Source organism: Kogia breviceps, chromosome 1 (genome assembly GCF_026419965.1).
Source record: "Kogia breviceps isolate mKogBre1 chromosome 1, mKogBre1 haplotype 1, whole genome shotgun sequence".
Lineage (NCBI taxonomy): Eukaryota > Metazoa > Chordata > Mammalia > Artiodactyla > Physeteridae > Kogia > Kogia breviceps.
This window is the reverse complement of record NC_081310.1, coordinates 65,795,572-65,817,823: the sequence shown is the minus strand read 5'-3', so window position 1 is coordinate 65,817,823 and position 22,252 is coordinate 65,795,572. Positions and strand designations below refer to the sequence as shown.

The following is a 22,252-nucleotide window of genomic DNA, read 5'->3' as shown; positions in this document are numbered from 1 at the left end:
AAGTCCGTCCCCTGGGGTGCCAGCTAACAATGTAGCAGGCTCCAGGGAAACAGGGAAGGGGGAAGAAGCCAGGGACGGCTGGCCAATGGGGAGGAGGCCGGCAGCCCCCCCTCCTCCGGGGCGCATCTGTCAGCTGGCTGACCCCCCGGAGAGATTTTTGACAAGGAAAGGGATGGCACTCCAGCAAATGAGGAGCATGACCCCTTGCATCTGTCTGCTGCCCCTTGCCCTCTGGCCCAACTCGCCTCCCAGTCATGACTGACCATCGGTTGATGGCCAGTTCACTTCCCCGATGGACAGACGGGGCAACTGCCTCCTCTCGGGGGCTCCCTGGCCAATGGCCAGGGAGCCTCCAGAGAGTTGGAGTCCCCAAATCCCCCACCCCCAGTCTCCCATCTATACTTCAGCTGCTGCAGCTCCAGGAACAGGGAAGCAGAGGGTATGCCAGGCAAGGACAAAGCTGTGCCCCAGGACCATCTGTCCGGGGACATTTAGCCAGGCCTGGCCACCAGATCAGGCAGGCAGGCAGGTCCCTGACACCTGAGAGAGATTCCACCGCTCCCCTGTCACTTGTCTGACATCCCAGTGTTAGAAAGTTTTTTGGGGATGGATGGACCTAGAGAAAGAATATCATACTAAGTGAAGTCAGAGAAAGACAAATATGATGTGATATCACTTATATGTGGAAGCTAAAAAATGATACAAATGAAGCTATTTACAAAACAGAAACAGACGCATAGACATAGAAAACAAACTTAAGGTTACCAAAGGGGAAGGGTGGGGAGGGATAAAATCAGGAGTATGGTATTAACAGATACACACTGCTATATACGAAATAGATAAACAACAAGGATTTACTGTATAGCACAGGGAACTATATTCAATATCTTATAATAACCTATAATGGAAAATACTCTGGAATATATATATATATATATATATATATATCTGAAACTAACACGATATTGTACACCTGAAACTGACAAAATATTGTAAATCAGCTATACTTCAATTTTTTAAAAAAGAACAAAAAAAGAAAGAAGGAGTTTTCTTTGGGTCTAAATTAGCTCCACGTTGCAATTAAAACCATCCCCACTTAGGAAATTGCTTATCATCCTTCTCTTTTCCTGTTCTTTTAATAGGTTTAGAAGCATGGAGTCTAATCCTCCTGCCTCTAAGCTGGACCCAGCGAACCTGCTCTAGTCTGACCCTTCCTCAGTTACTCCCAGACTCATGGTTTTAGTCACAGTCCCCTCCCCGTCCCAGGTAAGCATCCAGGATGAGGCCACACCAGCTCGGGCCACTCCTGCTGCCCCACTCTCTACCAGGAGAAAGTGCAGGCTCCCTGCAGACCCTCAGGCACATGCCTCTTTGTCCATGAAGCTTCCAGAGAGCGCTGGCTGCTGCTTCTGGGGGCTTTGCAAGTAACAGCTGGTGAATTCTCATTCCTGCTGAGGGCCCCTCTGTTTGGATCCTCAGCCGGCAAGACACCGTCTGCTGAGGCTGGACCCAGAGACGGGAGGATAGATGAGATGACCTCCAAACAGCCCTGCCACTTACCAGACTCCAAGCTACATGTACCCTGGCCCTGAATCTGACCTGACCCTGTTCTGCCCCCAGGCCCCACGCTCTGCCTCAGCCCTCCCTCTCCCTAATCCCAATCCACAAGCAGCCCAGAAGCCAGGCAGGAGGACCCCTGCTCTGTGCCCTTCCAAGGAAAGGGAGTCCCCAGAGGCCAGCCCAGCTGTACACACTGTGCTGCTGCTTGTGTTCCCTGAAAGCAACTGTCCTTTTGTTAATTCTGCAATTTCCCAAAGTGCCAGGAGCATCTCATCTGACAGTCACAGCATCTGTTCTTCTCACTCTCCAGAAGGCTGGGTGGGAGCAGCGCCAGCCCCTTCCCTGGGGCTCCTCCTGCCTCACGTTCCTTCTGCCAATTTGGACACCCTGATCACCTGGTCCCCTGGGAGCACCTCCAGTTCCTCTACATCCCTGGTCCTGGCACCCCTCCCTACGACCTCAGCTGGCAGCCTTGAATAATAATAATAATAACCATCTCCCCTTCTGAAACCAAGTTCACTTGCCCAAGCAGGTAGGCACCTGTCCTGTTCCTTAGGGGGCTATAGGGGAAGAGGCTATTCTTTCATTGGAGGCCCACCCAGACCCCTAACAGGTACAGGAGACTCAGGGGGCCAAGAAGAAAGCTGGCCTGCCCACTGCCCCCTTCCCTATACACACAGTCCTTGGACTGCTGAGTTCCAGGGCAGTGGAAGTTCTGGTTGGGCCCTCAATCCAGAAGACCTACCAGGAATCTGTTCCGCTCAGGATTTCCCAACCTCGGCACTGCTGACGTTTGGGGCTAGGTAATTCTTAGTTGTGTGGCTGCCTAATGTTTAATAGGCTATTGAGCAGCATCCCTGACCTCTACCCGCTAGATGCCTAACACACATTCCACCCCCCCACCCCCCCACACCCATCGTGATAATGAAAAATATCTCCAGACATCGCCAAATGTCCCCTGGTTGAGAACCACTGAGCCAAGGCAAGAAAGAAAACTGACACCTGAGCATCAGTGACTGACACCCCCCACGTTTCTGATTCCCAGGCTCCAGGTGACAAAGGGATGGCTCAAACTAGGCACTGGCAAACATTTTCTGTAAAGGGCCAGATAGTAAATAATTTCCGCTTTGCAGACCATATAGCCTCTGTGGCAAGTATGCCACTGCCAGTGAAGCCTGAAAGTGGCCAGAAATACACAAATGAACAAGTGTGACTGTGTTCCAATAAATCTTTATTTATGAACATTGACATTTGAATTTCATATTCTTTTGTCAAGTGTCACAAAACTTTTTTCTTTTTTTTCCCCAACTATTTGAAACTTTGAAACACATGCAAGGATCTCAGAGGGATCACAACACCAGGACATCCAGGTTGGGGAGGGAGGTAGCCAAACGTGGCCCAGCATGCTCTCTTCTGCCCCATCCTGAACCCCAGAGTAGAATGGATGACCCACCAATCAAGCCATTTAACAAATATATATTGAGCACCAGATACTGTGCTGAGGGTACAAAGGTATAAGACACAGGGTGAGACACCCTATCCCCATACAGATTAGTGAGAGGGTTGCCTATGAAGTGACAAGGACGCTGAAGAGGGCCACCTAGTGCCCGAGAGAGTGGGGGCAGATTAGGCTTCCTGGAGGTGGGACCTCTGGGCCAATCCTTGAGAGCAAGGAGGACTTAGCCAGGTATACCTCAGGGAGAAAGATAACAATTTCGAACAAGGAACAACACTAAAAGAGTGAAATGAGAGAGTCCAGCCCCTTCCAAAAAGGGCAGGCTGGTCAATATGCCTTGAGTGAGCTGGGGATATGCAAGACAAGGGCTGAGCTAAAGAGGGGCCAGATGACAATAGCCCGTGTGTCACAGGAAGGAGCCTGCCATCAACCTGGAGGCAAGAGAAGCTGAAGAATTTTTAGCAGGAGAGTGGCATGATCTGATTTGCATTTTCGGAAGCTCCCTCCTACTGCAGTCTGGAGGGTGAATGGGAGGGGCCAAGACTGGAAACCGAAAGCCTGCGAGGACAAATGGTAAGAATTCAGGTGAAAATGGGTGAGGGTCAGAGCTAAGACTGGGAGGGAGGCTGGGGGGGCGGGCAGGCCATGTATAGGAGAGGCCCTTGGGAGGCAAAGTGGGAGGCCTGAGTGGTTGACAAGACACAGGAGTGAGGGTGAGGGAGGGAGAAGTCACAGAGGATGTGAAGGTCAGGGGGGTGCATTCATGGGACAGGGAACCCAGGAGGATAAGCAGGTGGACAGGGCAAAGAGAGATGTATCAACCAGGGCTCTCCCAAGAAACAAAACAAGTAAGATGTGTGTGCACAGGTGCATGTGTATGTACATATAGACACACACACACACACACACACATACACATATGATTTATTTCAAGGGATTGACTTACATAATTGCGGGGGCTGGCAAGTCTGTTTTCTGTAGGCAAGCTGGCAGGCTGGAAACTCTGGTAAGAGCTGATGCTGCAGTTTGAGGGCAGAATTTCTTCTTCCTCAGGAAAACCTCAGTTGTGCTTTTCAGGCCCTTCAACTGACTGGATGAAGCCCTCGCACATTATGGAGGGCAACCTCTTTACTTAAAGTCAACTGATGGTGGATGTTAACCACATCTACAAAATACCTTCTCAGCAACACCTAGATCAGTGTTTGGTTAGACAACTGGGTACTGTAGCCTAGCCAAGTTGACACACAAAACTGACCATCATGGGGGTGGGGACAGGGGGTTCGTCCCACCTAGAGATGTGAGAGGCCCACGGGCACCCAAGTGAAGACTTCTGGCTGGCCGACGCAGGTCTGAGCCCAAGGATGCTTCCAGGTCCCTGTCACTTCTCCTCTGACAGTGTCTGACTAGCCCGGGTCCCCACCTCCAGGTCTGCGTCTGCTCTAGGCCTTCCACCCTCCCCACCACCCCAAAGTGAACTTCCCAAAGCATACATCTCAGCCTGTCTCTTGCCGGCTCAGACCCCTCTGACCACCCCCCCTGTTCTCAGATAAAGCCCCTGCAGGGCTCATAAGGCTCCTCAGGGACTGACCACAGTCTACTCCTCCGGCCTCACCTGTTCCTTGTTCCTTCAACTCCAGACATGCTGACCAACTCCCGCCCCAAACTCACTTGCTGCTCTGCTGTGCTACCTCCAGGAACCACGCCCTCCTTGCCCCTCCCAGCCCATGCCTCATACAGCTGACCTATCTGGTGAGCTCAGTCTTCCTTCAGGACTCAATTACAATGTTTTCTCTGTTCCTGAGCCTCACTAGGCCAAGGCAGGTACCCCGCCATGATACTTTGTGCAAGCTTGGATTACAGCACTCACCGGAATGTATTTTAATGATTTTTCGTGTCATCTCACCATCACACTGTGAGCTCAAGGGTTCATACTATGTCTTATTCTCCTCAGTGTCCCCAGCACTCAGTATGGTGCTTGGTACAAGAGGTACTAAATATTTGCTTGTTAAACGGATGGATGGATGAAAGGACGGATGTGGCTGGGTGCATGGATACAACAGTTTTCTAGGAACTTCTGGCTATTGCTGACTGGGCACTTCTCTTGTTCCAGGCACTGTTCTAGGAACTTTAAGTCCAGAATCAGTCCAGGTTCTTGGTTGCAGGCAGCAGAAGCAGACTTTGACTGTCATAAGCAAAAAGGAAATTCACCAGAAGGTTATCAGATGGATCACAGAATCAGAGGAGGCTACAGAAGCCAACTCAGAAACGGACAGAAACTGAGGGAGGCTAGCCAGCAGAGACACATGGAGGTCACATCTCAGGAACAGCCTGATCAGCATGCCACCGCTGACGTCGCCCACACTGGACACTCCCTCCAAGGGTGCCAGAACCTTGAGATGCCCACTGCCGCCTCCGCTGCTGTCCAACATGTGTACCTCACCTCGTGCGATCCACACAGCCCTTTGAGGCAGGTAATCTCACCTCCATTTTACAGACAAGGAAGCTGAGACTTAGAGAAGCCTAAGGTCGCCAGCCAATCAACAGAGCGGGTTGGGGTTGGAATCAATAGCTGTCAGATGCCAAAGCCCGTTGCCATCCACTCCGCTCTGCACTGTCTCCTTCAAGGAGCACCACCCACTGTTCTTTTTTTTTTTTTTTTTTTTTTTTTTTTTTGCGGTATGCGGGCCTCTCACTGTTGTGGCCTCTCCCGTTGCGGAGCACAGGCTCCGGACGCGCAGGCCTAGCGGCCATGGCTCACGGGCTTAGTTGCTCCGCGGCATGTGGGATCTTCCCAGACCAGGGCACGAACCCGTGTCTCCTGCATCGGCAGGCGGATTCTCAACCACTGCGCCACCAGGGAAGCCCCCACTGTTCTTATATACATGCAGTTCCCTGGACAGTGCTACACAGCAGCCCTGAAATTCCAATGTGCTAGCTTTTTTGTAACTGTATTTGGGGTATGTTTTTGGCCCTGACAACGTCAGCACAAGAAGGCTGAGTAGAGAGAGGGTCTGTGCCCTGACGTGGGCTGATTGAAGCTGTTTCCAGGAGGTTATACATCAGCCATCCAGGGATGCTGGAAAACAGGGGCCTGGCCTGAGGCTCAGGGAGGCCTGCAGAATCTGGCCAAGGACTCCTAGTGTCCTCACCTGCCTCTTCCGTGCTCCCAGGCTGCACATTAGCCACCCAGGGCAGGCTTTGACAAGAACACTCAGAGGCCCCTGCTCGGCAGCCCCGCCACATCCAGGGTCACAGTTTGGCTTTGCCAGAAGATTCCCCCACCAAGGATGTCCTCCTCAGACCCAGATGTCCTGGAGAGGCAGGGAACCCAAGCACCCAATCCTAGTCCCAGCTCCACCTCCACCTCCACCACTCTGTGACCTTGGCCCAACCTTTCTGGGCTTCAGTTTCCCTATGACTCAATCCTTTCTCTGCTGCCCCTGCCCTCCCACCTTCCCACCTCCCACACTGGCCAAATTGTTCATAGAAAAAGATCTCAGTGTTCTTTGAGCTCTTCGGAGAGACCACATAAATGCAGGGCATTATTAGCACCATTACTATTAAATATTAATAATGACATTAGCATTGTCTATTATAAGCCTGAAAGGAAGCTCCGGGAGCCCTGGGTTGAAAGGGCTAAGAGAATAATTAGGCCCCTCCGGGCCGCAGACCCCTTCAGGCCCTCAAGCAAAATTAGGAAGGCAAATGTGAATGCAGTAGTGAGATTTCCAGCCCCCAGGGGGCTCAGTTCAACTTGGCTCCTCCTAGACCTGCACAGATCATGAGATTTCCAGTCCCCAACACCCCCATGCCAGGAATGCATTCCCCACCTCAGCTCTGTCCATCCAGGCCCAATTCAAGATGCACCCCACCCCACCCCCACTGATGGAAACCTTCACCCACCTCCTAGCTCCCTCTCTCCCCCAACCTGAACTGTCACAGCGGTTGTTCTCCACCATTCATTCACCAGTCAACAAATAGTTATTTGAGCCTCTACTAGGCACCAGTCGCTATATTAAGCCCGGGGCGGGGGCGGGGGGAAGAGACATTAACGAGATAAGCTCTGCCTTCAGAGACTGCAGTCGAGGGAATTACAACCAGTATTTTGCATGGCACTTGTTCATACAAAAACTGCTTTTAAAATCATGTTTTATCCACATGTCCTTACAACTATTCTAAGTAGGAATAGGATTATTCCCATTTTACTGATGAGGAACTGGATTCTCAGAGCAACGACGTGTCCTTCAGTGACCTGCCATTGTCATCCAGCTGGGAGTGACAGAGCAGAGTCCAGCTCTCTTGAATGTGAGTCCAGAGCCACCCAACCCTCAAAGTGGAGAAGGGCTCAGCCTCATAGGTGCCCACCCTCATTACAGATGGGGAAGCTGAATCTTAAAAGGGTCCAAAGGGAAGTAGTGACGTTTATTGAGCACCTACTATGTGCTTAATTCAAAGCTCACACCAACTCACCGAGGTTTGTGTCTTAATCCCCATTTTCCAAATGGGGAACCTGGGGCTCTGAGGAGGTAAGTGGCTTGCCCAGGGCCACGCAGCCCAGAACTAGAAAGACTATGTGTCAAGCTGGTCCGGTTTCAGAGTTTTGCCCAACCTGCCTGTCACTATTCCCCAAAGCTGTGGATGGACCGTCCTGTTACCGCCATCAGACTGCTTCCAGAAAGGTTACAGGCACACTGAAGGCAGACCACATCCTGTGGCTCTCAAATCCCCCACTGTTCTAGGCAGAGACACGGCTGCATAAACACATAATCACTCCTGGGAGCTCTAGAAAAGGTCTGAAGCCTGAGGTAAAGAAACTGGCGGGGGGCGGGGGGCCAGGAAGGGCTATGTGAGGCTTGGCACTGACGAGGGAGGAGATCAACACCGTCAGGGTCCTGGGGCCTGGCAAGGTCTCAGCTCCTCTCCGCTGGTCCCCTAGGGCTGGCCCGAGGCCCCTCTTTGACCACTGGAGATCCACTGGTAGGGCCTCCGGAGGAAGGAGCAGATGGTCTGGGCAGGGTTGGGTGGCCCTCAGGATGCCTTCTGGGACCCCCCGCTCTGGGATCACCACATGCTTACAGGCAGATCAGTGACCCGTTAGATGAGCTGCCTGATCATCTTCGGATGGCCCTTCTCTGCCCCATCTGGATGTCTGTGGAAACTCAACTTGGAGATGAGGTGTCCTGCTCTAGACAACAGGGAGATACACTGATTAGTCACAGAAAGGAGAGGGGTCCCTTCCAGTCAACTGTGCTGAGGATTCTGGGATCTGACAGGCACCAAAAAAGAGTGAACTGTCCTGTCCCCTGCTTTGCCCACCTGAGAAGGGCAGGTGATGGGGGGCTGGAGCCAGACCAGCAGTCTCTGCTTCTCCACTTGTTTACTTTGAGCAGGTTCCTTAATCTCTCTGAGCCTCATCTGTAAAGTGAGCATAATAATAACAACACATATCCCCTTGGGTGGATAATTCAGGTAAAGCACTTAGTACGGTTCCTGGCACGTTGGAGACACTCAAGTTATTATTAATAATTTATACAATAATTAATAATATTATAAAATATTTTTGTCATTATCAAACTAATGGAACCACAAGCAAAACTCAGCCTGGGGCTTCCCTGGTGGCGCAGTGGTTGAGAGTCCACCTGCCGATGCAGGGGACACGGGTTTTTGCCCCGGTCCGGGAAGATCCCACATGCCGCGGAGCGGCTGGGCCCGTGAGCCATGGCCGCTGAGCCTGCACGTCCGGAGCCTGTGCTTCGCAACGGGAGAGGCCACAGCAGTGAGAGGCCCGCGTACCGCAAAAAAAAAACAAAAAAAAAAAAAAACAAAAACTCAGCCTGGACCCCCAAATGCTCAGCCCACTCTCTTGTCAGAAATAGAAGCACCGTAGAGGCCAGCAATGAGGAGCCTCCCAAACCCCCCAGATCCATCTGAGATGAAACTTTGGGAAATGTTTCCCCAAACCCAGTCCTAGGCTTAGTTAGCACTCGTGTTTTCACTTACTGTGGTTGCTGGAGCCCACCTGGGCAGGGCAGGGCAGGGCAGGCAGGTTGCAGAGGGATCTGAGAGCATCTGAGAGACCCCAGCCACCTGTGTCATTGGGACAGGAACTGTGGCCTCCCCAAGGACCCAGCTCCCACCACAAGGGCAGCAGCTGTCCTAAAACAGAGTCACAAAGACAGCAGTGTCAATCTAAAGCAATCCTCCTTGCATGCATTTCCAGACCCTTGGCCCCTGAGTCAGCCAATGGCTGGTCCGTCAGTCCCAGGGCAGCAGCTGAGCCATCCCCTCTTGGCAGCCATTTCTGCTTGGAGAGAACTCGAAGCCCTCTCCTCAGAGCCTGGGCTGAGCTGGGCGGGGTCAGAGGGCAGGGCCCACCTCAGGAGCTCGGGGTCAACGTGCCAGCCCCAGGAATACAGACAGACAGACAAGGACAATGTGGGCAGAGACAGAAAAAGGAAGGACATCCTGGAAGGAACTTGCACAGCAGCAGTCCAAGTTATCCAAGAGGCGTGGCTCACACAGTCTCGATCAGGAACAATGAAGACTATCTCCCGAGTTGGGAAAGCTCTATGCAGGGGCGGCAGGAGGACCGGAGCGGAGAACATATGGGACCTGGGCAGGCATTCAGGCCTTGGAGGCTGCGCAGCAGACCCTCCTCCACAACACACATCCTTCTCCCTTTCCAGTTCCTTCTCTCTGGGCCAAGGTCTGTCCCAAGCCCCTGTGACCCCCTCCACTCAGGAAGACAAAGAGCCATGTTCCAGGCTTGACAGGTATGCTTATTGAAAACTCTGATGCTGGCCTGGCCCTGCCAGCTGTTTCTAGCATCTGGACCACTCACCAGTCTTGTCTGTGCGAGCTGGACAGCAGGTGGACCAGAGGGGGGTGAGAGAACAGTGACAGCCTGACGGGGCCCACTGCCACCACAGATGGCTTGTCCCTCCTCCTCCAGGCCCCAGCCTTCCTGGGCACACCTGCCACATGACAGGAGCAGAGCAGGAGAGATGTGTCACTCACCTGGGTGAGCACCTAGAATCTCAGAGCTGGCAGGGGCCTTGGCCATCTTTAACCCCTTCGCGTTACAAGTGAGGCTCAGAGAGGACAGAGCACTTAACCTAGAACACACAGCCAGTCACTAGCAGAGCCCAGACTACCTTTCAGACATTCAGACCCCCAATCTAGTGGGCTTTTCGTGACAATACACAGCTGGCTGATTGAAAATGGGCTTGGATCCATATGCACTGAAGTGAAAAGGTGCCCAAGATCTATTATATAATTTTAAAATATTTTGCAGGGCTTCCCTGGTGGCGCAGTGGTTGAGAGTCCGCCTGCCGATGCAGGGGACACGGGTTCGTGCCCCAGTCCGGGAAGATCCCACATGCCGCAGAGCGGCTGGGCCCGTGAGCCATGGCCGCTGAGCCTGCGCGTCCGGAGCCTGTCCTCCGCAACGGGAGAGGCCACAACAGTGAGAGGCCCGCGTACCAAAAAAAAAAAAAAAAGAAAGAAATTTTGCAACTCATGATGTATTGTGTGATCCATTTGCATAAAATAATACTAATAACCCATGAAATTATATACATGAAAATAATAAACCTGGAGGCATGTGATTTAAATTTGTTAAGGTACTTTCACTATCTATTTTTAAATTTCCTCTAATGTTCGGATATTTTGACCATGAGCCCGTGATACTTTTATAAGCAAGGGAAACAATAAAAATAAACACGTAAGGTGGGCAACGGAGGCAGCCCTCCACCCCACTTGCTTTGCACTACTAACTGGGGATTTATGATTTGCAGCCCTTCCTCTAATAGGGGACTTCTGGAGGAAACAAGGAGTTTGCCTCCATAGGTCTCTAGGGTTTGAGGATAGGAGCCACTTTCTTTTGCCTCCTTACCGCACCCATCTCCAGCCCTTCCATTCTGGGCTGGGCAGGGAAGGTGGGGGCAGGCAGGCCAGACAGCGCCAGGAGCTGAGCTGCCCATGCATTATGGAAGACGCGGGTGCCTGGCTCGCTCCCTAGCCCTTAAATGACAGCAAATGAGGTAAAGCCAGGAGGGTGGGGACAGGAAGGGGGTGGGAGGGGGACAGAAGGGAGCCGTCTCCAGGGCCCCGAAGCGAGCGTTGGCTGAGGACGGGAGCCAGCCAGTGAGCGGAGCCTGGGAGAGGGAGGAGCACATCTTGATGCAGAGATGCTGCAGTGGCTCCAGCACGCGCACACGCACACACACACACACACACACACACACACACACACACACACGCACACACGCCCTCACCCGCCACCGCCACTGCCGCTGCATCAGGACAGCAGGGATCAGCTGAGGCTGAGGTGAGTCGGGAGGAGAGGAGGGCGGCCCAGGGGGCTATGAGCAGCGTCCACCTACCTCAGCCAACACCCTTCTTTCACCCCAGGTAGGTGACAACTGCTTTTGTCTCCTCTAGTCCTGGGGCTTCCCAGGGCGCTGCTGTAGACAGGGGCTCCGCGTTCAGTTTCCTGGCAACTTGGGAGGGGGCAGGGACAGAGCAAGGAACCCCAGCTGGCTGTCAGGGGTCAGTCTGACCTCTCACCCCAGCCCCCCAGGGGCCACCAGGACTGGAGATGCCCTCCGCCCTACGTGGGTGGCATCCTTCGGGGCCCTAGGCAGCCAAGCCTGGCCCGGAAGCTGGGCCCCAGCAGTGTGTCCAGGAATTCAAGCCACAGGCTGGAAGCAACAACTGCCTCTGGAGAGGGCAGAGGCTATGGGCCTGCCCTGCACCCCTGGTCCAGGGCTTGACCGTCCATGAGGCCAAGGCCCAGACCCTGACCTGCCCCCAGATATCCTTGGATGGAATTGAGCCTGACTGCCCCGACTTGAGCCCCCTGAGGCTGCCTGTGCAGGGTGACCTCTTTGCAAAGTCTTGCTTCTGTTTGACAGAGGGGAAGGCTGTGGGAGACAAGGAGAGACTGGAGCACAAGTTTGGGCAAAGCCCTGTCCTGGAGCGGGGACATAGGGAGGAGAAACTGAGGCAAGTCACATCCCTTCCCCCTCCCCAACCTTATCTTCTCCTCGGATCGCTCCCCCTCATCCTCACGGGTGGGAAGAAAGGATTTGCAGAAGTTTGGCTTTCCAGTGGGGAAAGGGGCTAGGCTAGAAGGGGCAGGGGCACCGTTTAGGGGGTCTAGAAAGAGAGGGCAATCCTTCTGACAGCAGCATGGGGCTTACATAATAGCCAGAGGTTGGGGAAGCAGCCCCAGCCAGTGTCCAGAGATGAACCCCATCACCTTCTCCAGGAGGGATTCTCAGGTCTGGGAGGCAAGGAAGGGGGTGAGCTGAGACAGTGCCTGTGGAAGGAGAGGGTCCTGACCCTACACAGGGACAAAGACAGGGACCCTTCAGCCACAGAGCACTGGGGGCTGAGCCTGTGTCCCAGGAGGAAAAGTTGTCAGTCAAGGTTGTTTGGAGGTTTGGGAATCTAGACACACCAGGATGGAGTGAGCTGTGAGTACCGATGGCCCCTGGCCTGGAGAAAGGCAGGTTTTTTAGCCCCCAGGTTTCCCGCCCTTAACTTCCCCCACTTCATGTCCAGCCCGCAAGTGGTCAGACTCTTATCACCCTTTCCTTTCAGCCTGACCCCCCAAGGCCCCAAACTCCCTTCCCAGTGCAGCTGGCATCCTTTACCTTCTGCTCAAAGGTATGCAGGAGGAGAAAGAGCCCAAATAACCCAGGAGGTCAGTGATCTGACCTCATCCGGGGCAACAGCCTCAGGCTCCTCTCCCAATCTCCTGGCCAGAGAGCCCCTACCTCCACTCAGCCTCTGAGTCCCCACCTCCCAGTTGCACTCAGAGGGACCAGACGGAGCCACCGGAGATCAAGGGCAGCAAAGGGTGGGCCACCTGTGGGAGAGGCTGGAGGTGGAGCAGGGAGATGGTGCCCTGATTCCTGTCCTCGGGGGGAGGGAGTTCTGCCCTTAGACACAGCAGCATCCAAGCCCTTCCCCAGGGTGCCCCACAGTTAACCCCTTCTAGCCAGGCTGCAGGACCACTCAAGGAAGGCTTTGACCACAAGGTCAAAGTTCCTTCTAATTTCCCATGAGATCTATCAGGAGTCGCCAGCCAGCAAGAGGGAGGTGGGAGGTGAGACAGACAAGGAGGGGCCACAGAGCCCATGGCATCAAAGTCACCCAAGATCCACCTGTCCTTCTGGGGCTCACCATGAGCAGTGAGGGAAGCAGGGGCACACTGCTCTAGGAAAGGTGTCCCCTGCTCTCTCTCTCTTATTCCCCGCCCGTCTTCTATGCCCCACCCGGCCAAGCTCTGTCCTCACACTCCCTTCCTGGTCGAATGCACTCCTCCACCTACCCCGCACCGTTCCCCCTGCCAGATTTCACTCCTTATGCAACTCCATTCCAGCACCTTCTCTGCCAGCAGTTGTTCAAATAGAGACACGTGTGGGATGGGCCTCTGAAGAAGTGTGCTCAACGGGATGGTGGCACACATTGTCTCTGACCGACTGACCAGACTTGCTCCTCAGGAGTAAGTACAAAGAAGGAGGTGCCCCCAAGGTATCCTCTGTGACTTTAAGGCCATCAGGGAAGCAATACCTTTGGGGTGGTTTGGAGAATGCACTGTGCCCCACCTCCCAGAAACATCCTCAGCCAAATGTTTATGAGAGAGCTTATCTACACACATTTATGCCTGAGGTTGCAACCACAGGGATGAGGATTGATACACAGGGAAAGAAGAACTAGAGCGAAAGATATGCCGGTGAAGCAGGAGGGATTGAAGCTAGACTGCAGGAGACATTTCCTCCTTCCTGCCAGGAAGATGTGCCATGAGGAAGTAGGGCAACCTCCTTTCCAATGACTCTACAAGGGTGTGGAGAACTGGAGTCTGTCCAAGCTTAGAGACAGTCCTGCCTAGAAGTAGAGGTTGGGCTAGGTGACCTGTTAATTTCTCCCAGCTTCAGGTTATCCTCTTGCAAGTGGTACAGGGGGAGGTGACTCAGGAATCCATAAGAAGACAGACATCCTTTTCTCTCCCTCCTGCACGCTGGCCACCTCTCAACCTTCTAGACCTCCCTAATCTAGATCAAACCCCACAGGACTTTGATAACTTGGAACATTCATGGGAATTTCCATGGTTTCTATACCCCAATGTTAACTGTCCTGGAGTAAAGAAGTACTTCCATGGGTTTAATGAGTTCTCTTGATACAAAAATGAGCCCTTGTTTCCTTGTTTACCCAGAGAGGATGCAAACAAAAGCAACAGTGTGCGACATTCTCACCCCAAACTGAACACACTCCATCCCAGAACACGTGCAAACCCAAGTGCACCTCGGCGTCTTTATCTGATGAGCCCCAACCCACACTAGGGGCACCCATCCACATGAAACCTGCTGGGTCTCCTCCAGCCCAGCCCACATCCTCCCAATGTCCACCGACCTCATAGACCAAAAGGCTCCCCGGCCCTGGCTCTGGCTGAAGGGTGGCCTTCCTGTGGTGCAGCCCAACAGGTGCAGTTAATCTGGGCCCTAGAGTGGAAACTAGCCTGAGGGGAGGAGGAAGTTCAAACCCACCTCGACCAGGCTTGGTTCTGAACCGGCCTGTCCAGGAATTAGAGGGAGTCACCTCTCAGCAGAGATGAGGGGACATGCAAAATTGCTCCACTAATTTCTTCCCGATTTGGATCTTCTGAACCAAGTTGAAACAATTGCTCCTGCGCTTGATGTCTCAAAAGGCCTCCTCACTCGTCTGCCCCCAGACCCTACACGGAGTAGGCAGGCAAGTAGGCAAACCTCGAGTCTGGGTGCTACTTGCCCACCCCCAGGTCCTCCCAGGAGAATGCAAGGCTCTCCCCTTCTGCCCACTCCCCACCTTGAGGGGTCTCTTCAGTGAAGAGGGTGAGGACAGAAGGGCCAGAGACTCCCGGCTGCAGCTCAAGGGCCGGACTTCCCCGGCCCCATGCCGAAAGCTCAGGCAAACCCATGAGCCTGGGCGTCACAGCCCTCCCCAGAGGGCACGGCAGTGCCAGGGCTGGGGCCTCAGGGAACCAGCTGCGAATACAAAGAGCCTGCAGAGAACACCGAGGGGTGGGAAGAGAGGGGGCACACAGAACAGGCTGGGGAGGGACCCAGCTGCAAGGCTGCCCTGTCACCAAGCAGTCCCTGTCCCCCGTTGGGGACTGAGAAGGTCTCTATCCCACCCAAATATGCCCGAAGGACCTCCTCCAGCTCAGGGCACCAGCCCCGCCCGCACCGAGGCCTCTCTACTCCAGTCCTCTTCCTGCCAGCTCCTGTCACCAGGCACGCAGGTCCACCAGGCCACTGAAGACACCCCATCCTCCCAGGGGGTGTGGGCATGGCTCAGACCTTCCTGGAAGACAGTGTTCCCGTCCCCGGTGGCAATTCCTTTCGTAGGTAGAGTCCCCCTCCCATCGTACACCCCACAGGCAGGAGGCACGGTGGCTGAGGAGAAGCCCGCGTGGGGGTCTGAGCCAGGTGCTCTCCTGAACACTTGGTGTCTGGGCGTGTCTCTGTGTGTCCTTGTGCCTTGTCGGGAACGGCATGCCTGCCGGTGCTGGCCCAGGCCCGCCACGCCCATGGGGTACAGCCCGGGGAGACTGTGGGAGACTCTCAGCGTTCTCGACACACGTGAGCCTGGCCCGAATGTCGCGACTGTGTGCAAGTGAGCCCGACTCACAGCCGGGCACAGTGTCTGTCCACACGCTTGTGTGTCCCTCGGTGCGCTGGGGTCCATGCTCGAGGCCCCTGAGGGCTCTCAGTGATGAGCTCTGATCTTTCCCAAGCGCTTACTATGGGCTAGGAATTGTGCTGACCTCACAGGGGTCCCGGGAGGTGGGTACCACCCCTCTCATCCCCATTTTGCAGATGGAGACTGAGGCTCAGAGAGGTTAAGTAATGAACGTAACAACTGGGGTGACGCTGGTTAGTTATACTAAGGTTACACTGGCTAGTAAGTGTCAGGCCTGTCAACGCAAGATCCCACCCCACTAAGCCAGTGTGCTGTGCAGCTAGGTGGAGCACGGTGGGGACCCGAGGGGCTCCTGTAATACCTGTCAGCTTATAACAAGTCACTTAGTCTCTGCCCTCAAATGGGCTCCAAACTCCTTCTTTTCCTACCAACACCCATCCCAAAGCTGCTCAAATCTCCATTGTCCAGGGGGAAGGAGAGACAGGCTTGGGGCCAGGAGCTCAGTACCCCAGGGGAAAGCAGTTGGGTGGAGTATGTCTTTCATTTTCCGACTGCCTCTGTGCAAGGGTCCACAGCCCAGCAAACCCTGGAGTCCAGCTCACAGCCTTCCATCCCCAGCTGTCTTCCAGGCCCTTTGTCTCCTGGGCCCAGCAATTCGGCCAGCTCCCCCTGGTATCCCGGAACCCCAAGCAGCCTATGAGCCCCTCACGTTCTCCCAGGACCTGCCCTGAATGGTGACAGCCTGTGTCTGCCTGTGCCAGCCTGTGCCTGCACCCCTGCACCAGGGCAGCTGGCCGGGTCCAGGCTTGGCTGGCTCAGGGTCCACAGGGCCAGCTCTAGGCCTGGCATAGCTCCACTCCGGCCTTGGTCTTGACAAAAAGGCCTCCTCCATCCTGGGTATTCTAGTATGTGTCACAGGGCAGATGGTATGGGGAGACGACTGGCCCATGAAGCTCGTGAGCACATCCCCCGCTGCACTCAGCTGGGCAGGGAGCTCAGCAAAGGTGGTGTTTTTATTCCTGCCTCCCCAGCACTTAGCACAATGCCTGGCACATGGTGTTAAATACACAATGGGAGTGGACGTGGGGCAAGACTGGATGCCAACTGCCTCGTGTCATGGGGGGGAAATAAGCTCCAAAATTTGACCCAGGCTCTGGGGGGGTGGGGATGTGCGTTCACACAAGGCCTTAGCACACAGTGGCCTTGGCTCAATGTACATCTGATTGGGTTGATCAGCCTCTAATGCTCCCCGAGGGCAACCCTAGGTGCTTCCTGGTACCAGCCCCTCCCTGACCCATGTCTCCTCTGAGGCTGCAGGTCTCAGGCCCCGGGGGGTGCCCAGGGCCCTTGAGCCCAGAGGTGACTGATAAAAGTCTGGATTAAATTGAAGTTTAGGATGAGCAGAGGCATTGTAGTATCCATGATGTATGGTAATTACCTATGGTAAGAGAGATAACAGATAATTCTGACCACTGTTGGGTGGAGGTGAATGATCCAGGGTGCAGGGCTCCTGGTAGATCAACGGGAAACAAGGCAGGGCTGGGACACAAGACACAGACACACACACACACACACACACAGAGGCATATATTCAATACACAAAGACCAGATATATGCATACACAGACACACGCATATACACAGACACAAGACCAGACCACACATGTACACAGGGACATAGAGAGAACACACAGATACGCACAAACATTACATACATGCGTACACACGCATACCCACCCCACTCTCTCCAGCACTGCCGGTGGGCAATAGCAGACGGGCAGCAGCAGACTCGTCCCCGGAGTCTCCAGTCCCGGCCACAGATCCCTGCCCGTCTGTTTCTGCTTTGCTCGGACACACTCAGGATAAGTGCCTGTCTCCCCGAGCCCACACCCTACCCCCTCGCTGAGCTCTCGAGACTGGCAGACAGACAAAGGGCAGGAAGCAAACGATGACTGAGCACCTTCTCTGTGCCAGACTCCGGACGGGGCACACCTGTGCCAAAGGGGCGTTTTCAAACTCTTCGGAGCTGTGGAAACCTTTGTGTAAAGGGAACCTCGGAGGGAAGTCCAGCAGATAAAGCAAGTATAAGTGGAGTTGCTCTGGGTGAAGTGGGGAGGGGTCCTGGTGCCCCATCTTCTCTCCACACCCCTATTCCCACCGCTACCCCAAGGCAAGTCCAAACAGCCCCAAGACTGCCTCTGCAGGGCACTCTGTACCTCATTCAACGCTCAGAATACTCAGCGCTGCAAAGGAAGTGTTACGATCTCCACTTCGCAGATGAGAAAACTGAGGTCCACCAGGGGAGATAACTTGTCCAAGCTCCCAACACTGTTAGGAGATGAAGCCAAGGTCACCAACTCCTGTCCATCGATTCCAAAGCCTGTTGTGGTTCCCCATGCCCCAGTGGCTCCCTATCATGAGGACAGCTTCCTGCATTTGTGTACCATCCAGGGTCCTGCTTCTAGATTCTTCCATGGCTAAATACCCTGCTGACCCCAGCAACCTGAGAGCATGTGTGAGAGTGTATGTGTGTATGAGAGAGAGGGAGGGAGTGTGTGAGTGAGAGACAATGTGTGTGAGAAGGAGTATGAGGGGTGTGGGGGGGGTGTAGGTGTGCCCTGGGGTTGCCTTTGGGCAGCACTGAAGACCGGTCAGCCCACTGTGTGAGTGTAAGTGTGAGCACGTGAGGTGGAGGCATACAATCACAGCTGTTCTCAAGCAGTTAAATACAACACACAAGTGATACCTATTCTGCGCTGAGGGTGCTGGGGGCGTGTTGGATGGGCTGGAAGTGCTGAACCTCTGGGTTCAAGCCGGGAACTGAAAGTGGTAAGGATAGGGAGGGACAGGTGGAGAGGTGGCACCTGGCCCCCTTCCTGACACAGGGAGGTGGGTATGAGGATGGAGTTGGGGCGGGGGAGGGAGTGCCATCTGTTTAAACACCACGCCCGCCTCTTGCACCGGAACACCAAGCTTCTCAGCCTATATCCTCCCTGACGGGCCCTGGGCCCACTTCTCCCCTCTCTTCCCCTCACCCCCCGCCTGCTCCTTCGGTGCCAGCTGTGGCTGTTGGGAAGGTAGGAACGGGTTGGTGGTGATAAATATTGAGGTTTAAGGGCATTTTGGGAGCCCTCTGTTTCCTGGGGAATAGAGCCCGCAGTGAGGCCGGGGGATCCTGAGCTTGCACCGCTCTTCGGACTCCGCACTGGCCCTAGAGGCAGACTCAGGTCATCGGCAGCCTGCCTCCTCCACCTCCCCACTCCCACCCAGGGGCAGCATTCCCAGGCCCTCGGCCACCCTGCACTCTCTGGGAGCATCACAGTCTCAGAGCTGGAGGAGACGCTAGAGAGCACCCATTTTACAGATAAGGACACTGAGGCACAGAGATGGCATGGGTCTTGAAGCCAGTTAGTGGAAGAGCCCCCAGCCGGGCTCTCTCCCTCAACCTTAGATCCCCTCCTTCTGCTCTTAGTTTTCTGCAAAGCAGGTAGCAGGGCAGAGAAGCAGAATATGCAGCAGGGTGACCTGGCTCCCAGTAGCCTGGGAGCCCAGTGACCCAGACTCAGTCTGATAACCAAGAAGCAGGCCCCTGAGATTCCACACTCCCCCTGCCCCAAACTGGGCAAGACAGCCTGGAGATGGGGAGTAGGTGGAAGGCTGAACCTGCTCTCCCCCCAGGATGAGGCCCCCCTCTCTTAGACTGATGGAGGGGGGCTCTGACCTGCTCTCGGTGCCCCCCAGGGAGCAGGTTCTCCAGGGCTCCAAGATTTAACCAAATCTCTGCTCATCTCGGCAAGAGGGAGGCTCCTCTAGGAGTTGCGTTAACTCTTTCAGCCCAGAAGGCCTGTCCAGGCCCACTAGCCCATCTGGTTGGGGAGCCTTACTAAGGGGACCAAGGTTATGGCTCCATCATGCACAGTACCTAAGTGCCTTACCTGGGGCCCAGGTGAGAGGGTGTGGACGAATCAATGAAACTCCTCCTCACTGGTAGAAAAACAAGGCTGGTTCCCAGAGACTTGATGCAGCTCCCAGAGGGGCTTAGTACCCCCCACCCAGGCAGCTGTGTGCGGGGCAGAGGAAAGTGGGCCCGATTCCTAGAAGATGTTACTAGTTCCCCAAAGCCAGGCACGGGCCCTGCTCTCTTCTGGCCCTGCACTGAGAGCTATTATCGGGTGAGCAGGCGGTGGCTTCTTGCCTCCCAATTAGTTACTGCTTTCACTCCCTGAGCAACACCCTGCTGGCTGCACGGGAGGTGGGGTGAGGGTACAGGGCAGAGCCAGACTCCCAAGGGGCCAGCAGGAGGCAGTCGGCCCTGGGAAGAGCTCCTTGGTAATGGCCAAGCCGCTTCCCCTGGGGCCCTGGGGAGGGTGAGAGCAATTCCAGCCTCTCCCCAGGCTGAGGCAAAAGCTTCGCTGACCCAGATGTGCCTGGAGCTGGGAGGGGCGCTCCTCAGCTCAGAGTCCTCCCCTGTCTTTCTGCCTCCCTAGGTCCTTCTCAGCCTCCAGCCAGACTCTCCCTGTGCAGGGCTGAGGCTCCTTTCCTCCGCTCCCTACTTCTGCCTGGAATGCTCACCATGGGGACACCTACCAGGAGGAAATCACACTTGCTAATGCTGGCTGCTGTAGCCCTTGTCTCCACTCCAGGTAAGAGGGCTTGTCTGGACTCCAAAGCCTAGCAGGCATGATCACAGCGTTATATCATTGCTATTATGTTAGTGATGACTACAGAAATAATTGACTGCACTGCTGTGACACTTCAGTTTGAGGCCATTTCCTTATAACATTTTCCTGTTTGTGGATTTTACTTTCCCTTTGAGATTAGGAGGAGAGGGAATGAGTTTTTGTCGTATTGTAGATGAAAAAAGCATGATCCAGAGAGGGTGAGGGACTTGCCCTGGGTCACACAGCAAGACTATGGCACAACCAGATCCCATGACATCAGCTCAGAGTTGCAGCCTCTTAAGGCTGCAAGATTAAATTTAAAATTAGTTGCTTAGTTGTACTAGCCACATTTCAAGGCCTCATAGCCGTATGGGATAGCACAGATTATAGAATATTTCCATCATCACGGAAAGTTCTATCGGATAGTACTGCTCTAGGGTCCCCTGACCACACAGCTCTGGGAGGGTTCCTCAGGACAACAACGAAGCCTGGCAAATGGACCAAATGTGGAACGGGATCTGGGAAGAGATGAGGCAGAGCAGGGCGTGGCCCAGGAAAAAGGCAAGAGGGACCCAAGCAAAAGTTCTCATGCCAGGGGTGCTTCAAGTGGGGAGAGGGGAGGAAGGCTGCTGGCAGAAGGAAAAGGAGGGCACGGAAAACCAAGCAGTGCAGGCCAAGAGGCCCGGGCTGGCTGAATTCTGGAGAGTGGGCTAGGGAGGCGGTATGGGAGCCCCAGCCTGTCCGAGCTGGGGGAACTTTCCAACAGCCTGCTGCTCGGAGGGGCCTGCTGGAACCGCTGCTTGGCCTGTCTGCCCTGACCCCCAGCCCAGATCAATAGACGTTTCTTTTCTCCTTAAAGATCTCCATGGGAGAAAGAGTACCCATCCTCTGGTGTCCTTCTGGAGTTCTAGCTACCTCAGGCTCCACCTCCCCATCCCACAGCCCCTGCAAGGCTGCAACCAGCACATTTTAAATGCTTCATCTCACCAGGGAAGGACTCCACTGGCATAGTTTCAGATGTTCTCATTATGTCCTAACCGCCTCCCAGCCCAGCATCCAAGTCAGTGAGGCTGCTGGGAAATAGGGGAGCCTCCCAGGCCCCCAGCTCCAGGCCTAGCTCCCAGCGCCAGGGCCCCCCAGGTCTGGAGGAGCTGCTGGGGTGGTGATCCCAGGCTGTAAGGAGCAGGAGACACCCACCCCAGAGAGAGTGGAGGAGAGGTACCTGGGCTCCTCCACATTCCCCACCCTCAGGGTCAGTCAGTGCTGGGACCCCATCATCTGAGGTAAGCAGTATGCACAGCCTCCGCGGTCCATAGATCCAGAGAGGCAGGAAGGCCAAGGGAGACGTCACCTGGTCTGCCACCTCCAGCAACTGCAGGGGCAGGAGTGGAACATCCCATGGCTGTTCCCACCTCCTAGGAAGGGGACTCAGCTCTTGGCTGTCTTTGCTCACCTACCCTGGGGATACAGCTTTGGATTCCTGCACCCCAGTGCAAAGAAGGGCAGCATGGCTTCTCCTCCATGGTCTCAGCTCCCTCATCTCCTTCCTGAATGAGGTCCTGATACCTGTGTTTGGGGGGTCAGAGTTGTCAGGATAGGGAATCAGGAGAGAATCAGAGAGGATGCCAGACAAGGAGAGCACAGAGTGGGTGGCTTTCCCTGGGAGTGTGTGTGTGTGTGTGTGTGTGTGTGTGTGTGTGTGTGTGTGTGTGTGAGAAAGTGCATGTGTGGGTGGATGTGTGTGTAGCTTCAGAGGGAGGTGTGGGGTGAGTGAGGGTGTGTCTGTGGATGTTTGAGAGGTGGAGATGTGAGTTATTACATGGAGGGCATGCTACATTTGGGGGGATGATGAATGTGTATAGAAGGCCTTACACACAGTGCCATGG

General features: G+C 54.6%; 1 protein-coding gene across 5 annotated transcripts in view; it reads left to right on the top strand.

Annotated features, from left to right (window-relative positions):
• The first annotated feature begins 11,127 nt into the window (after positions 1–11,127).
• The window catches only part of CNTN2 (contactin 2), a 32,122-nt gene continuing 20,997 nt past the window's right edge, over positions 11,128–22,252 (top strand). For 2 of the 5 annotated variants that reach the window (XR_010840527.1, XM_059059838.2), the window contains exons 1-2: positions 11,204–11,428; positions 20,193–20,348. Coding sequence is in view for 4 of the 5 variants with exons in the window: in XM_059059838.2 (XP_058915821.1) it covers positions 20,270–20,348 (79 nt within the window). In the remaining variant the exon portion in view is untranslated. Of the gene's footprint in view, positions 11,429–11,931; positions 12,023–20,192; positions 20,349–22,252 lie in introns of all 5 variants that reach the window. The other 3 variants (XM_067033347.1, XM_067033348.1, XM_067033346.1) reach the window with 3 other exon arrangements.